The sequence below is a fragment of the Apiospora hydei genome, assembly GCF_038363865.1.
Source record: "Apiospora hydei strain CBS 114990 chromosome Unknown utg000011l_segment0_segment0, whole genome shotgun sequence".
Taxonomy (NCBI): Eukaryota; Fungi; Ascomycota; class Sordariomycetes; order Amphisphaeriales; family Apiosporaceae; genus Apiospora; species Apiospora hydei.
Window position 1 is genome coordinate 69,105 of NW_027117370.1, and position 16,973 is coordinate 86,077.

The 16,973-nt window shown below is 53.3% G+C and overlaps 5 protein-coding genes across 5 annotated transcripts; 1 reads left to right on the forward strand and 4 right to left on the reverse strand.

Annotated features, from left to right (window-relative positions):
- Window positions 1–410: 410 nt before the first annotated feature.
- PG997_015236 (uncharacterized protein) lies at window positions 411–2,847 on the forward strand (the record flags this gene model as incomplete). The annotated part of the gene is made up of 6 exons (XM_066819550.1): window positions 411–414; window positions 764–820; window positions 971–1,012; window positions 1,073–1,150; window positions 1,214–1,501; window positions 1,556–2,847. 6 exons carry the CDS (start codon window positions 411–413, stop codon window positions 2,845–2,847), a joined length of 1,761 nt encoding a protein of 586 aa, XP_066660435.1.
- Window positions 2,848–3,815: 968 nt separating this feature from the next.
- On the reverse strand, window positions 3,816–6,646 carry PG997_015237 (uncharacterized protein; the record flags this gene model as incomplete). Its single annotated transcript, XM_066819551.1, has 5 exons — window positions 3,816–4,149; window positions 4,213–4,927; window positions 4,974–5,453; window positions 5,509–6,270; window positions 6,502–6,646. The coding sequence occupies 5 exons, from the start codon at window positions 6,644–6,646 to the stop codon at window positions 3,816–3,818; spliced, it is 2,436 nt and encodes an 811-aa protein (XP_066660436.1).
- Window positions 6,647–7,475: 829 nt separating this feature from the next.
- On the reverse strand, window positions 7,476–9,587 carry PG997_015238 (uncharacterized protein; the record flags this gene model as incomplete). Its single annotated transcript, XM_066819552.1, has 2 exons — window positions 7,476–9,133; window positions 9,191–9,587. 2 exons carry the CDS (start codon window positions 9,585–9,587, stop codon window positions 7,476–7,478), a joined length of 2,055 nt encoding a protein of 684 aa, XP_066660437.1.
- Window positions 9,588–9,956: 369 nt separating this feature from the next.
- On the reverse strand, window positions 9,957–11,491 carry PG997_015239 (beta-glucosidase A; the record flags this gene model as incomplete). Its single annotated transcript, XM_066819553.1, has 2 exons — window positions 9,957–11,343; window positions 11,448–11,491. The coding sequence occupies 2 exons, from the start codon at window positions 11,489–11,491 to the stop codon at window positions 9,957–9,959; spliced, it is 1,431 nt and encodes a 476-aa protein (XP_066660438.1).
- A 1,995-nt stretch (window positions 11,492–13,486) lies between these two features.
- On the reverse strand, window positions 13,487–16,682 carry PG997_015240 (sodium bile acid cotransporter; the record flags this gene model as incomplete). The annotated part of the gene is made up of 6 exons (XM_066819554.1): window positions 13,487–14,115; window positions 14,267–14,575; window positions 15,093–15,688; window positions 15,775–16,213; window positions 16,273–16,458; window positions 16,514–16,682. The coding sequence occupies 6 exons, from the start codon at window positions 16,680–16,682 to the stop codon at window positions 13,487–13,489; spliced, it is 2,328 nt and encodes a 775-aa protein (XP_066660439.1).
- Between the last annotated feature and the right edge of the window lie 291 nt (window positions 16,683–16,973).

A 16,973-nucleotide genomic window follows, 5' to 3' on the forward strand; every position in this document is an offset into this window, starting at 1 on the left:
GAGATAGATGACGCTGATTGTGTCTTTCAGCAGTTCTCTAATCGATTGTTACAGTGCGTTACCTGCCTAACTTTTTTTTCTGCGCAGTGAATCGCGGGGTTCCAATTGGCTCATAATTGCTGGATTTCTGTATTTTTTTGGACAGACCCACCAAAAGGCAAACCACACCAAACCAAATCCCAATTCATTCAAGTCGGAGTCCAGGCCATCTATCTCCATTCCCTGGCCAAGGTCAGTCACAAACCGTACATTAGGGAGAAAAAAAGCCTCTTGAACGACGACATCAAACAATACAAACCCTCCACACATCTCTTTCGTCCATACAACCCCGCAACCTCTCCCACGACTACCAGAAAACAACGCGCTGCGATCCGTGACATCGTCGCGCGTCTCTCTTAACAAACGCAATCATGGGTATGTAGCCTCCTCTTGTATTCCCACCCCCACTGCCCGCTGCCCACTGCCTGGCGCATCTCTCCTGTCGCCCTCTCCCGAGCGCTCGTCGTCGCCGACTGCCGACGCCATGTCATCGACGACCCTCTACGACAAGTCGGCGACTCGCTCTGTGCTGTCGGCGATGGAGCATTTGCATACTCCGTCAACTCTCCCAACCCTCTGTCGCTTGCTTCTCTTGCACTGGCAGTGGGACAAGGACTGTACTGGCGCTGTTGTTTGCGTGCACTGAGATCCCAACCTCGTCAATTTTTCAGATGAAGTAAACGCTGTCTATGATCGAACCTTTGCTAACATGTTCTCGTCGCAGCTCCCAAGAAGAAGGAGCAAAAGACTATGTCCCTCGGGGCCTTCTTGAATGAAGATAGTACGTCGAAACCCTCCGCTTCCACCCCTCCATACACCAACCACCCCTCGCCGATTTGCAGTGGGATACATGGCATCCAACCCAACACTGCGAAACCACACCGCGACACTCAATAACAACCTAGGATTTAATTACTGACATGGTATACAGAATATGGTGGCTCATGGGCTGATGAAGTCGAGGATTCCTTCGGTAAGCTACCAATCACCGACCGTATATCACATGAATATTTGTTGCTAACTCCAACTTCAGGCTCTCAACCTCTGCCTCCCCCCAGCGCGCTGGCTACTCTGGATATGGCAGCACCAGCAGCTATGCCGACCGTGGTATGTTACCAATGATGGGTTGAGTATGTCGCCGTCAAACGTAAACTAATCATTTTCTTTCCAACAGGCTTTTCTGTCCGCGAGCGCGACTCGTACCCTACGGAACTTCCCACTAAGCCGCCGTACACTGCTCACTTGGGCAACCTGTCCTACGAGGCGACAAACGAGACAGTCACCGAGTTCTTTGAGGGCTGCGATCTGAGCAGCGTTCGCATCATCGAGGACAGGGAGCTCATGCGTCCCAAGGGTTTCGCCTACGCTGAATTCAAGGACGTCGAGGGCCTCAAGAAGGCTCTGACCCTGGATGGCGAGTCCTTCCAAGGACGCAACATTCGAATTAAGATCGCCGATCCTCGTAAGTATCCATCCCAAGAACATGAACTGTTTACACATGCTAATACGACTACAGCCAAGAACAGCGATCGCATGGGTGGTGGTGGCGAGGCGCGGGATCTTCCCAGCTGGGAGCGCAAAGGACCTCTGGCTGATATTCCCGGCCGTAGCAATGAGCGTCGTAACGATTTTGGCGAGGCGCGCGAGCGTCGTGGACCTCCCCGAGATGCTGCCTTCGGTGATGAGCCCAAGCCCAGCCGCGATTTCTCCAACCTTAGCTGGGAGCGTAGGGGCCCCCTTTCGCCTCTTCCCCAGGCGGAGCGCTCCGAGTCTCGCGGAAGCAGCCGTGCCCGTCCGACTGAAGCCAACCGCACCGAATCTTTCAACAAGGAGCGCCGCGCGTCTCCTGCTACCTGGGGCGAGGGCCGCACTGCCGAGGGCTCACGACCTCCCCGTGGCGAGTTCCGCGACAGACCCGAGCGCCCTGAGCGCCCTGAGCGCACTCCCACTGCTGCTGAGCTCGACAACCAGTGGCGCACACATATGAAGCCCGACCACAAGTCTCCTGAGCAATCCCAACATGGATCCGAGGCACCATCCTCGCCGGCTGGACCGGCTGCCGCACCGGTTGGTCGGCCAAGGCTCAACCTTGCGAAGCGCACAGTCTCCGAGGCTCCTGGTGTGACATCACCCCCGCCTTCCTCTGCTACCGACCCGAAGGCCAACCCGTTCGGCGCTGCTCGTCCTATTGATACGGCTGCGAAGGAACGTGAGATTGCTGAGAAGAAGGAGCAAGCCGCCAAGGAGCGCAAGGAAGCTGACGAGAAGGCCAAGGAGGAACGCCGTCTTGCAAAGGAGGCCGCCGCGAAGGAGGCTACTGAGAAGGCTGCTGCCGCTGAGGCTGAGAAGGAGGCTGCCCCCGCCGCCGAAAAGGCCGATGCTGAGGCAACTGAGGCCAGCGAGGCACCTAAGGAGACACAGAACGGAACTGCTGAGCAGGCAGTACCCGCACGACCCAAGGAGCAGGCTCCGGCGCCTAAGGCGAGAGGCACAGAAGGTGGTAGCTGGCGATCCGCACCAGGCGAGGCCCGTGGAGGCCGAGGTGGTGGTTACCAGAACGCTCCTCGAGGACGTGGTGAGACGCGTGGAGGACGTGGAGGTGGCCGTGGCCGAGGTGGTTATGGCGAGCCGAGGGAGCCCCGAGAGCCCAGAGAGCCCAGAGGCCCCCGCTCCAATGGCGGTTCTCAGAGTGGACAACAGTCTGTCCCAGCAACCCCCATTACCGAAGATGCTCCTGCTGCTCCTCAGGATCCCGAGGGCTGGACCACTGTCCCGGCGAAGGGTCGCCGCGGTGGCCAACGGGTTTAAGATGACGATTGATGATTGGCCCTGCGATGGTTGTTGGCGGTTGGCGTAGCCTCTTTCACCATGTACAAAAGTTCAGGTCTTTTTTTGCGCAGGTCCTCAACAAAAGGTCCGGGTGGTTTTTCAGGGGCGCTCTCATGATGATAGAGGATACCGTACCACTCTGGTCTGGTGACGAAATACTGAACACTTACTACTACTACCACTTCGTTCTACCCGTCCCCCATCGTCACTACCGGTTCTCTCCCATCTCTCCTTGTTTCTCCGGGCTTTCTCCCATCTCCACTCTGGCGTTATGACGACGCTGTTCACGTACGACTTCCACGATTCATGGGTCATGTCACTACGCCTTTAGACACTGCCGGGGTATTATGATGTGTGTGCAACAACACTACGGTCATGATGTTGGGAGAAAGCACACTTCTCTTTTACGGTTCGCCTCTCATGTTGGAGGCTGGTTGGGGGTTCGTTTACTTGGCATGCATGCATGGTCTCTTCTTTTCCTTCATCCATGACATATTACCGATGATACCGCTTGTCTCTCTCCATCTTTTCGGTCTGCTTGATGCTCTTCATATGGTTCCTCTCCCCCTTCTCTTCCTCCCCTGTTCCAGCGCGGCTTTCCAGGCAGTGTTCGACATACAGCAAGCGACACAAGCCGGGGAAAACAAGAACAGGGAAAGGGGCGGACATGGTATAGAAAATCTACGGATGGTGAACAAAAAAACGGGGGACAGCTGCAACGTGGCAGTAGTAATAGTAGATGAAACTAAGAATGAAAAAGTTCTAAAATTAATATCCTCGACTTCCTGTGTGCATGTGATTACTATACGAAGCTGAAGCGAGACCAGCTAGGATCGCTGTAGTCAATGGTAGGTGTGATAACAAGATCAGACATAATGGTAAGTGTATGCTAACTCATTTCAAATAGGTATTCTCATGCTGTAGTACAGATGCAGTAAGTTACATTTCTACTTCTTAAACACCGTAGCCCCCAACCTCTCGATCTCCCTTCCTTCCACAGTCGTCTTCCCCGCGGCCTCGAGCAGCCGAACCCAGGCCTCGGCATCGCGGATCCGGACAGCCTCCTCGGCGGCCTTGACGCGCATGCCGCACTTCTCGTACATGGTGATGGTGGCCCCTGCCTCGAGGTTGGTGCACTTGGGGATGAAGACGGCGGCGAGGCGCTGGTTGCCGGCCTGCAGGGTCTGGTTGAAGAAGGGCTCCCAGCCGATGGGGCTCTTGCGGCTCTTGGAGATCTCCTCAACTTCGTTCCAGTCTCGCTTGGCTACGAGGGCTCGAAGTCTAGATAAAAGTTTGGGTTAGTAAACGGCACTGAAAAAAACGGGGAAGGGATGGAAAACGTACCGAATCCACCAGGCGACCTTCTCAGGCACCTTGAATTCACTCTGAATCTTCTTGGCCTTGTTGTGGTACCCGAGGCGAATCAGCTTGAAGAGCGTCTCGTTGACGCTAAGTCCCGTGAAGGTATCCGAGAAGTCGCGATCAAAGGCCTCCTGCATGCGCAGCAGATTCGCGGCCTCCTTGAGCGCCCCGAGCTCGAACGCGTTGTCGCGCGAGTCGGCCATGAGCTTGGCGGCGAGGACCAGCTTGTCGCCCGCCATGCGCGCGTCGGGCTGGCGCAGCGACTCGCGCACGAAGACGCCGGCGCCATCGACGCGGCGGTCGTCCTGGTAGTAAAGATCCTTGAGCAGGGCGTTGTCGCCCTCGAGGGACGCTGACGACTCGACAAGAGCCGTGGCGGCGGGGCGCGCGTTGATGACCCGGAAGAACGAGGCCAGCGGGAGCTTCTTCTTTAGATGCAGGAGGACGAAGAACATCAGGTCGGAATCGCCACTTTCGATGGCCTTATCCAGCGCGATCTCGTCCTCTTCCATGCTAAGGAGGAGGGGTACTTGGCGGCCAGCCCGCGGTTCGTGGTTGAGCAGTTCTGTGGCAAGACGACCTCTACCTTCATCATAAGCTGCATGGGCGATGGCCTCGAAAGAGATGCCAGGCTTGCCAGCCAGCTTCTCAACCACCATTCTGCAGATTGATTCATCGTCTTCGGAGCCCATGCGTACTTTTTGCTGATGCCCAGTGCACGTATATCCGGTCAGTCGGCAAACGTAGATAGCCAGCAACGCGCAGCGCAAGAAGATATTCATGTCGGTTGATCAACCTCTGAATCAGTCCCTCCGGAGTCAAACGTTGGTATTGATCGTAGGATAGTGGCAGTCCAATCTCGTAGTAGCGTACGGCGTTCAGTACTCTCAAAGTCTCGCACATATCGACAAAGTCATCGCTGTTGTAGATATCAAGAACGGACTTGCCGAAAGAAGCGGCCTTGAGAAGCTGTTTTTGCCAGTGGATGTTGAATTCCTGTCCTGCGGCAGCAACGCATGTATCCACTGCCTCAACCAGATTACCCCTGATAAGTTGTATGTCATCATCGGCTTTGGGTGATTGGTTCTCGAGTTGTTCCACTGCATCCAGCAATATCGAGGCGGGCGACTCTGTCCCGAAGCGGAAGACCTCTTCGCTCATATCGGGCACTCGTTGGATAAAGTCGCAGACGTCGTTGGTAATCAGACGAACACCATCGTGATCTTTATGTTGTTAGCCAGGCAAATTGGGATTCGAAGAGCAAGTATGCCAACTCACCAGGTATTACATGTATTCTGCCATCGTAGAAATACTGCGCAACAGCGTTACGGGGGCCAACCACGTTGACCTCGTCATCCCATGCTATCACGACTGCGTCGTTACCGCACCATTGCAAATACTTTGGAGGGATCTTGGATTTAGAATCATGCTCGCTTAGGCGGCTCTGGAAATCAGCGGTAATGACGTGAGCCCTACCATCTGCGGCATAGAGGGCAGCGAACTTGCCGTTGGGCGAAACGCTGATGTGTGTAAAGGGCCCTATGTCCAGGAACCTGTCTTCGCACTCGGTAGCATCGACCACATAAATTGTCTGTCCGATGCTCAGGAGGACCTCGACAGACCGCGACAGTGTATAACTCGGCGAAATAATTGTCCAGGCGTGCACTTCGCCTTCCGGAGGCGAGGCCAACTGTTTCGGCCGCGGCTCTTCGTAGGATGAGACAGATATGAGTGAATTATTGGATAGTAATGCGACCATGCCAGTATCGTAGAATTTGCATGATTGGACCCCAAAGTCTTCGGCTGCCTGGCCTAGGGAGAACTGGGTGAAATCCCCCTGGAGGTCGAGATAGCAGCGAACAGTGCCATCATAGCTCACGACGAGGAGTTTCTCGTCTTCAGACCAGCCAAGGCCCTTGATGGAGCCCTTGTCCCACGCGATACTCTTCAGAAGCTTGCCGGCGCAGCTGTAGATGTCTATGCTCGGCTTAGACTTGGCTGCACGGAAAGCCTGTAGCTTTTGCTCATCTCGATAAATTGCTAAAGCATTATTAGTCAATCATTCAAAGACTGGCATGGGCTGAAGAGCAGGCGGGGCAAGTATCAAGGAAGTATGCATTGAATGTCGCGTATCGGGCGTTGGTATCGGTTGGAGACAACGGATTTCGCGAAGTACCGCGCCCCAAGAACAAACCGTGCGCATTTCAAGCGGGTATAACAATGTTGAAGAGACATGATTCCAGAAAATAAGAGTTTCGAGGCTTGACTTACCGATTGCGCCGCCGTAGGGAGCTCCGGCGACGATGTAGTTGTCCAGGTCCAGGTCCTGGTCAAAGACGGCTGTGTACAGCTGCGTCTTGCGATAGAAGCGGTCTCCGACCTTCTCCCATCCTGCCGTCGGATGAACTGCTTCCATCTTTCTGTCTTCACCTCATCCTTCTTTCAAAAAAGGTGCTCGTGAGGTACTATAGCACTTGTGTAGGCGACGTATCAGCCTACCAAGGAATTTATTTGATTGGGGTTTGAAGGCAGCAGCTGTTGTGATGGGCAACTAGGTGCTCCTGTCGTTGGCTGCTGCAGGTGACGTCTCTAGCTCTAGCTTCCAGTGGCCGGGGTGATCCTCTTTTGCTTACGTAACCTCACTCAGTATCCCCACTCTCAATTGGAGCTATGTGCCAAATTCAGACTTACACCCCTCGAGCTGTGATGCCACCAACAGCTAAGCACCCTTTTATTCTTTCTAATTCTTTCTTCTAATGTAAGATGCAAATAGAAAATATTACATGCTACTTTGCAGGATGGTATTGCTGATGGGACATCGTACAGCAAGTGAGGCGGAAGCATCTGTGTAATTCGTTACCCGGGACCTCCATGGTCTGCGGTACATCAGAAAATGCAGACTTCCGTAGTAGGCAAATCATCGAGCTCCTGATCACTTGGAAGATTGTGGATTCCGATACGCTCGCAGCCTTCGTGCTCGCTCGATCTTGCCAAAACGAGACAATGCGAGCAGATAAATCCTTTTACATGAGAGTCGTTTCGAACTGTTAGCTTTATACCAACTTACAGCTATATCATCCGTGGCTTCACGGAGAACCTCGGCCGGAATGCTAACTTCCCACATTCAGTCAACCAGGCTTATGCCATGGCCACTTATGACTTGAACAAGACATGAATCTAATATATAGCAAGAATAAATATTGAGACGTCAGTCCTTTACATAAATTCCAAAAGCATACAAGTATTTAAGAGACAAGTACTTCCTGCATGGGGCTCCGGGGGAAAGGCGGCGTAGAGTAATTTGATAAAGACAGAATGCCGATGCGCTGATAAGTGTCCGGTGACTCTGCAGATCGTGCAAGCAGAAGTCCCGTACCGTGATTTTCTTCTTCGTCTTTGACCACCACAAGAAGGACAGCCACAGTCGTCTCCTCGATCATGGTCGAAGTCCGTGCCAATTCGGATTCCTCCAATGTATCGTAGTGAGCCCTTGCGAGCGTGAAGCCTCCCTCTTCTATTGCACTAGGAACCCTCTGCAGTGGCCCATCAAGATAGCAAGTAGACGCACGAGGGCCACTAGTGTCAATGAGTTCTACCTTCGCAATGAAATCAGGCCATCTCCCGCCAGGTTCCGGGATGGCGAGCTTCGCGGGATATAGTGGACCCAGCAACCGAATGCTAGTCCCATCCATCTCTTTGCCTTTCGTATCCTCAGCATCAAGACCGAGGCATTTCGTGGGAAACTTGGCGGACTGGAACTGGCTCGGAGACGAGTGAATGAATTCGCCCTTCAGAGATGTCCAGGAGTAGCTCGGCACATTGAGGTCTTTTGGGAAGTATGGAGGGACCTGCTCATAGCCGTATCGATACCACAGCAGGCTCCTCGCCGTGAAAGGGGTCATGACTGGCTGAAGCCAGACCATGGTAACGCAGGTCGCCTCCTGGATCTTGGCGGCAATCATATGTTGTATGCCTTTGAAGGCTATAGTGACATCACTCTGTTTCGTGAGGTTACGGCGCGAGTACTCCTGCACCGTAGAAAACCATTGCTCTTTTGGGTCAGTCGCAATGTACATGTCCCCGAACAGCTGCTGTCCACATTCGCAGGCCCTGCTCTCATGGCAGCTGAACTGGACCTCGCCTGACGTAAAGCACAGATGCCGTGTAGATAGTACCCTTTCCTGCAAGGTCCAACCCCTGAAGTCGACTGGATCCAGCCATTTATTATAGTGACTGTCGTGGGACTGCGGGCCACCTCGGTGATGACCCCAATCATAGAGTATTCGCCCACGAACTTCGACTGATTTGTCTTGCTCAACCGTCACCTCGCCTAGAAGTACGGATGGTTTCCGTACTTTTTCAAGGAATCCCTCGTTGCAGCAAGCAGCCGAGCTTGCAATGATGGTCACGAGTGCATGCCTATAGACTGTGCTCATCTTGGCGGCTTCTCTGCCCCAATCCTGCTCGTCGTCCTGTACGATGCACATGGAGTCGATCCAAATCCATTTGTATCCGATTTTGGCAGTCAGGGCCACGGCGTCATGCAGCGTCTTAGGTAAGTCAGACCAGGAGATACCCTCCCGGAGGCTACTCAGAGTCGAGGATTCTGCTTTCAGATGCGGATGTTTCGGTCCCCAGCAGTAGCTCACCGCAACGTACCGCTGCGCCATCTCTGGTTCAAATTGTACAAGTCGGATCTGGGATGTGGTAGCCTGAATTTCCAAGACTCTACTGGGCCAGCTAGTGACCCCTTGTGAGATCCGAGATAAGTACTCGCGGCATTCCTCATGGCCGTGGATGCAGTTATTGAGTTGGTACTGTATGAAGTTGAGCGTGCTAGGCGACCCTGCCGTTCGCGGGAGTTCCTTGTCGGGAACCATCAGTCGGTGGACCTGGGGCTCTCCTTTGTACTCCCGTCAGCTAACTCGGTATCGTTGGCCATGGAGAACTGATGTCTTACCTAGGGATGTATATATTTGGATAGCTGGCAGGTTCGCCTGGCCCCTTATCGTGAACCTTTGGGTATCGAAGCGAAGGACCAACTGCTTAAGCTTCTCCGCCTCTCCAGGGAAATCATCGTCCCATAGTCGAGTAGCAGACAGGACACACTGACACACCCAGCACCCCTCGGAAGCCCGTTGTCGCACATCTTTAGTATTGCGATACTTGTGGCCTGTCCGTCGTTTGAGTGCCGTCGTTGGTGCCCCGTGTCGCTCGTCATATTCACAGAAATTACATAATGAGGAGGGGTGTGTAACACTTTCGAATCCCGTCAATGCCCTCCCCATGTTGCTCGGATGCTGACCTAGACCGTCTCGGAGTTGGACAGTGCCCTGGGCATTGGAAAGTTGGCTCATATCTTCTTTCTCCAACACATCGAAGCCTCATAAAACATCGCAGCATCATGCCAGAAATTAAATACTGTAAAGCAGTGCGTTTCGCGAAACTCCTTGCATCAAGCCTGATCAGGTCCCAGTCATATGGTACGGCCATCTGGACCGTGATTGGCCCAAGACAGAATCTACCAACAACTGCACAGTACATAGGCGCGCGCGAAAACTGCAAATGAAACAGCGTATTGGTGAAGGTCCACAGACCCGGTAATACAGGTAGCTGTACCCATACTTAAGCGCAAAGAAATTATGAAAAGATTGGAAACTCCAGATTTCATACAAGACATACTCGACCACTTGAATGTCCAGTCATCCAGGGATTGACAAGATCATTCAGTTCTTCTCCATGACCTCCTCGAAGAGCTCCTTCATCTTCTCTGCACTCTTCTTAGGGTGCCGGGTTTGGCCTTCGTTGTAGTTTACATAGGTGCAGCCAAATCTCGTCTCATAGCCCTCAGCCCACTCAAAGTTGTCCATGAGAGACCAAGCCATGTAGCCTTTGACTTTGCAACCATCTTCGGACACAGCCTTCGCCATTGCTCTGACATAATCATCGAAGTACTTTACTCTGAAGTCATCCTCCAGCATCTCTTCCATGGAAAGTTTGTCCTCGTCTTTGATACTTGTACCACTTTCGGTTACGTAGATATCTGGGTAGCCGTAGCGTTTGCTGAGCCAGTTGATAAGGTTACGGAAACCCTCCGGATTCGGTCGCAGCCAGAAGCTCTGGGTCTCATCGCCAATGCACTCGCCGCTCTTGGAGTAGAAGAGACACTCCAAGTTACCCAGGATATCATCGTCTGGCGGAGTACCGGTCTTGTGTTTGACGTAGTTGGCAGTGTAGTGGTTCATGCCGTAAAAGTCGTTAGACCCCTGAACAAGAGCGCGCTCCTCGTCGGTGAAAGTGGGCAGGCGGTCCCCGAGCTGCTTCAGCATGGAGTCGGGGTATTTGCCGAAGTAGATCGGGTCTGCGAACCACGAGATGGCAAATTCGATCTTGCGGTCAGCGGCCTCGACGTCAGCGGGGTCCTCCGGGTCCCAAGGATACGTGCCATCTCCATTGAGAGTGATGCCGATCTGTCCCTTGTCTGTAGGCTTGAATTCTTCTCGGTACACCTTGACAGCGCGACCGTGGGCTACCAAACAGTTGTGCCCAACGATCCATTGCTCTCGGGTGCTGTCTCCAACCGCAGACTTGGTGCGATCTGAAGTGTGACCCGGTGCGAAGTAGCCACTGTTGTAGCCCAGAACAGAGCTGCACCAGGGCTCGTTGAACGTGATCCAGTTCTTGCACTTGGGGATTGCCTTGAAGACAACACGGGCGTAGTTCTCAAAGTCGAGGGGGAACTCGGTTCTGTTCAAAAGACCACCGTAGCGCTTGTCCAGCTCATCGGGCAAGTCCCAGTGGTACAGAGTGATGAACGGCGTAATGCCTGCCTCTAGAAGATCGTCGACAAACTGTCGGTAGTGGTCGAGGCCCTTTTGGTTGACGGGGTCATTCCGGCCACCTAGCGGGATGATACGAGACCAGGACAGAGAGAATCGGTAGCATTTGGAACCAAGCTGTTTCAAGAGCGCAATGTCCTCTCCAGTTCGATTGTACGAATCACAGGCGGTATCTCCGTTGGCTCCATGGGCAATCTTGCCATTGATCTTGCAGAAAGTGTCCCAGATAGAAGGCCCACGGCCATCAGCCTGAGTGGCCCCCTCAATCTGGAAACTGGATCAGGAAGTACGCAAGTCAGTCTCCGGGTATCGATCATGCTTCAACGTTATGAGGTAGGTATAAAATGCAAGTGAGGCCGAATGAAACTGACTACTCACGCAGCTGTTGCGAACCCCCACTGGAAATCGGCGGGAAGAGACATTGTGGAACCGAATATAGGGGAGTAGTCCAAACAGTAGACGGCTGGTATCTAGGCTATTTCTAAGCTCTGGTTGCTTAGAAGCTCGACGACGGTGGGGATCAATATGGGTATATGTCGCCAAGACCGTATACAATCTCAGAAAACGGGCCCAATCGAGGCCGAGAAGATGGAGATGAAGATGAGAGGGATACCAAGAACATCAAACAGAAAGGAAGTAGGACTGCTACCCCGTAGAGACGTGCAAGGCCTTCTTATAATCCAGCAACAACAGCCTTGTGTTCCAGGGATGGGGTGTAGTGTAGAATCCCCAATGCTAATTGTGGATGAAGCCTTTACCCAATTCTCGACTTCGGACCGTGACGACCGAGAAATGTCGTGCACGATACGCTCAAATGGCTAATTCTCCCACCCCCAAAACGCCCATACCTGTAACGAGTGATCCCCTGCGCGGCGGGGTAAATTCTGGCAAAGGGGGCATTCGTTCGTCGTATCGGATTGCGGGAGGTCCCCCTACCTGTCCTGTCCTGTCCTTGGACTCCTTGTCGACTGTGTTCCAGCCCAGTCCGATTCGAGTCTCGTTCGTCCCATCTCTCACCTCACTGGGGCGATTCGGCGAAACGAACGACGACAACACAGAGCGGCACTAGTCGTAGTAGGGCTTAGGTACCTAGGAAGGTCTAGGACGGACAGGTACAACGAGGACGGGATTGGATTGGGTCACTGACACAACGGGGTACTTGCCTCTTACCTGGCAGACTGATAGGTGTAAGCAGGTATTGGTCATTGACCCCCCTCTGCTGCTGCCGCCGCCCTCCAAGAAGTCCAAGTCGCCCGTGTTTCGTTGGCTGGGCGTTGAGCGCTGCTCCATCTTTTCCAGGTGCTAGGGAATCTGATGGGCGGGCCGCGTCTCCGAATGGAAAGCGGCGATGTGCAGGTCAACGGCCGCCGTCAAAACCTCGGGAACCTACCTTGGGTGGGTGGCTGAATGGTCGCGACACCCAGCCAGTTGCCAGGCACGACAAGACGCTAAAGGGAAAGGATGATCGTCGCTGCCTATTCCAATGATTGAGCGAGTGAGTATGCCGCCCAGTGCCCAGCTTTGCTTGCTTGCGACATGTCAGCAATCGCGTCCGTTCCTTTCCAATTCCAACACACCCATCCTCAATCTCGCCAACATCTCGTTCGGCCGGGTCGAAGCCCGGTCAAGCCTTATGCGGGCTGCCAGTGAGTAAACAAGTGAGTAGGTGGCTGGGTAACATGAAGCGAGCAACCTATCACCTCTGCCTGCCGCTCCTGCTGTACGTGGTATATTGTGCATTCCCGTCCCGTTCGGAATTGAAGAACCATCCCGCGCGCCATGCCATACTAGTAGACCCTGCATCGCCTGGGAGGACTGGTACTACCTCTTGAGTATATTCAGACCTAGACCTACATACATGCACGCCCTGATTGGCAAAGCACATGTCAGAAGCTCGAGGCGAATCAATGAAAGACCCCAAAGTTGATCATGAGAAAGTCAATTTGTATACATGATACGTGCGGAAGATACCTCTCATGCCCGTCCAAATAACGGCTATGTAAGCCGCATCGTACATACATACAGCTGTCGGTCCACACAGCATGTTTGTCCAGTTCATTACAAGGTCATGCCAAGGCTGCAGCATCACTCTCTCTCATACTGCACCCGTCTGTCCTACTCAAATGCAATCGCGTCTAAAGTCGGATGTTCGGATGTGTTGCCCTCTTCTCTCCTTAAAACTCACCCTGCACGTTGCTCCTTCACAGCGATCAACGTGTTGTCGGCTATTTTATGCAACACTCGTTCGCCTGGGATGGACCTGGTTTGTGGACGGCGAGGCGTTCCAAGCGAAATGCAGGCGCTGCGTGCGTTGCGGCCCGCCTGGCTCCCAAGAATGGCAAGCAACATTATACTCAGTACCCAGCCAGCGGTTCGCCGGTCCTTCAGGCCCAGCCTCGCTCATCAACAGCAACGAATCATTGTGTGCTGCCCCTAGCAGCGCCTTGGGCATCGTCGTGTTCTGTCTCTTCACGCTTTCGTTTGCCCGAGCTGGAGCTTTCGGTGTCATCGTCTATGCTCTCACCACCGCCATCGCCGGTCCATTCGGTAACTTCCCACTCAACGCGAACACGGCCGTCTCGACTCTCACGGGCGCCTTTGCTTGTGTGCAGGTTGCCCAGTTGGCTGCCTCTTACCATGCTGTCAAACCATGGAAGACCGCTGAACTCGCGGCCGAGCAACGGGGCGTTCGGGCCGGTGGTGACAGGGACCGTGGGCGCCAGGTTCATCTCTTCTATATTGTTACCGTTGCCATCGTCATCGGGGAGAAGGCCCAAGTCTTCCAGGTCACGTAAATCTTGGGTAAGTAGACTACCAAGGGTCAATTGGATGTAGTCAGCTTCGCTCCGCGGCTCCTCGCTCCAGTATGACAGCGGGGTGCCACAGAAGCCGCAGAACTGTCTCATAACATGTTGTTCGGTTGGGTGGGAGTAGAAGCGGCGGATGGAGGATCGGGACTCGTCAGGGAAGAAGGGAAACGTCCGGCTGTGATACCAGGACAGTGGTACACGGAGGAAGGCAGACAGTGGAGTTGCCGCAGAGATTCCTATAGAAAAGAAGAACGGTCTTTAGCACTCGGCTTCGTCAATCAGGAGAGATGCGATGGGCTGTGGCAAGGCGTGGTATGGCAAAAAGTAAAGCTAGGCCGGGCCGGTGTCGCTTCAGTCCTGCGGATAGGATTAGGTCTTGGCACTTACTCTGAGAAGAATTACTCGTGTCAAAGAGAACATGGCAATCTCGAGGGGAGCTGGCAGGAATGCTGATCACGTACTGATTCCTGCCGCAATGGCAGCTGCCCCTCAGAGTCTTGTCCGAATCCATGATGATCGAGCAGTCGACTGTTGCAGCCTCAGGTAGGTTTGTTGCAGTTCCACCATGGGAAGATAGCGTGGGCGGGAGACGCGCAGTAGTAGAAATGGGGACCCGTTGAGAAGTGACGTAAGGACGGGAGCGGTCGATTGACGGGTTTGAAGCTTTGAAGAAGACGAACGATGTCTGTTGTTGTTCTGCTCCAACGTATCGTCAAACGGTATATGTTTGCATCCCTTCTTGAAATATTCATTCGACACTCCCGTGATCTACTGCAATGACGGCAACATGGACTGGGGGACTTGAAGTTCAATTGGCAATCAGTTCATGTTGGTTCCATTGGTCGCTGCTTGAATGTTCTAGTAGAAATGGAAGCTTCTATGGGGAAAGGGCGGGGAAGCTCGTTACGTCGGTGTCACCATTGATGCCAGTAATCAGTAATCAATCACCTGCATTGGCAGCCACTGATAGACTGACTTACTCCAACCATCAATACGCCTTCCAGTACACATGACGATCCTTTACGTTGATATGCCTGATAGGGCGCCGCCCATGGGACAATTACACATCAACTATATAGCTTAGAACTGGGTAAGAGATGTTAGGTTGTCGCAGTCAGATATTTGCCTGATTTCAGTTGTATCGTAGACCTCCATTTGATGAAGTCGCATTTGAATGGGCTTTATATCGGTCTGCTCGAAACATGACTCTCACTAGAGTTTGTCAATTGGAAACGCTGGGCCTTTTCAACTGGCTCTTCCTGTTTGTCGTCGCACACATAGTCTCCGCCACCGGCATCCGCGGTAGGTGCCAAACTCGCCTCACATTGGGCCGTATCATCAGTACACCGCTCGTTTCCGGGCGGTTTGCTTCCTCGCTCCAGCCACCAACGAAAGAATATGGTCAGGAACTGGGCGACAAACACCTGTTCCGTCGTGTAAAGCAGTATAGGCACCTGGACAAGCGATTTGGTCAGGTCGTCATGCTGAGCCCACATCGCCTCCGCAAGCGGTATGCCAACTGAGGTCGTTTTCGCGGCACCGCAAAAACAGACGGCGATAACTTCGACTTTGGGGATTTGCTTGACGGTCAAAGCCCGCCTCATCATCGGCGGGAGCCGCAGTCCCAGCCGAAATTGGGCACCGATCTTGTTAATGTTCCTGGTAAGAAACCGGGGAGGGTACGCTGCATAGAAGCAAATGACAGTGAATACCGCGTATATCACCAGATTCATGACGATGTTGAAAGCGATGGAGGACTTGGAGGGTAGATAGAATGCCCCAGTCTTGAATGCCCCTGAAAACGTTGACCTGTGTAGATATCATCAGTAAAGAACTTGGGGACGAGCAGGCGCCGTTCAAAGCTGCGACAATTTGTGAAAGGGGCAAGTACTAACCAAATAAGCACAACCATACCCAGAGAGCAGACCTTTGCCAACCGAAATGTCTGCAACACCCACTCGACCTTCTTCGACCAAACCCATCGCAATGCCTGTCCCACTGCCAGAGGGAGTAACACACTCAGGCCAAGCTGCTTCATCACATGAGTATACATGGGACCCATCGTCGACGGCGCTGCCGGCCTCCACGGATCAAACGAAGCGTCCGCCGGCAGGAACCCATATATCAGGGCTGGGGCCAGAAACGGCCCCAAGACATTGCCGATGACCACCTCGATGATGGCAGCAGCCTCGTCGCCCCCGGCGTTCCGCGTCATCACGACATTGGACGCTATGGTAGTAGGAATAGCACTAACCGCCATCATACCCATCAGCATTCGAGGGTCGAAAACCCCGGAACGTACGCCGCCTGCGGCGACAATTATATGAATCAAGACTATCCCGCCAGGTCAGTCTTTCAAAGTTCATCATCACACCCGGTCTGGGATTACGAACTCAACATGATGATGGGTATTATAATAAACCCGATGCCTTGCACCAGTAGATGCAGACGCCAGTTCGTGATATGCTGCTTCAGCTTCTCGGGCGATAGCTGCATCCCGTTGATAAAGAAGATCAGTCCGATAACGCCGTAGAGGACCGAGTACTCGGATCTGATGATCCCGCCCCGGGCCGCCACATCTAGCCATCCGATTAGTCCATCTTGACCACACAAAACCAGAGAGGAGCACCTTACTGGGAAAGAAGTACGCTAGAACGCACGCGATGCCGAAACCCAATATAATCCAATTCTTGAGCAAGAAGCCGCCTATTGCTCGAACAGCCCGAACCAAGTTCGAAGCGGCTCCTTGTTCTTCTTCATCGTTCGTGGGTTTTTCGGTGGGCCTCGTGACATCGGTCATCATTTGAGTTTCTACAAGACTTGCCAAGCCGGGTTGGAGTACGATAGACAAAAGCACCTAGATGACCAATATCCACGACTCGCATCTCAGCCTCTCATTTGACCGCAAGAATCATTTGTGAGAGGCAGAAAGTGAAGATTCACAGATTTTGGGACGACTACATCACTCAGACCCGAGATAGGAAGGTGTTGGATCACGATATGTGGGTACCAAATTTAGTGCTCTCGGAACTGCACTGCCGGCCATTGCCCCCGATACTCGGTGCGATGTCGGGTCCTTCAGCGCATATCATGA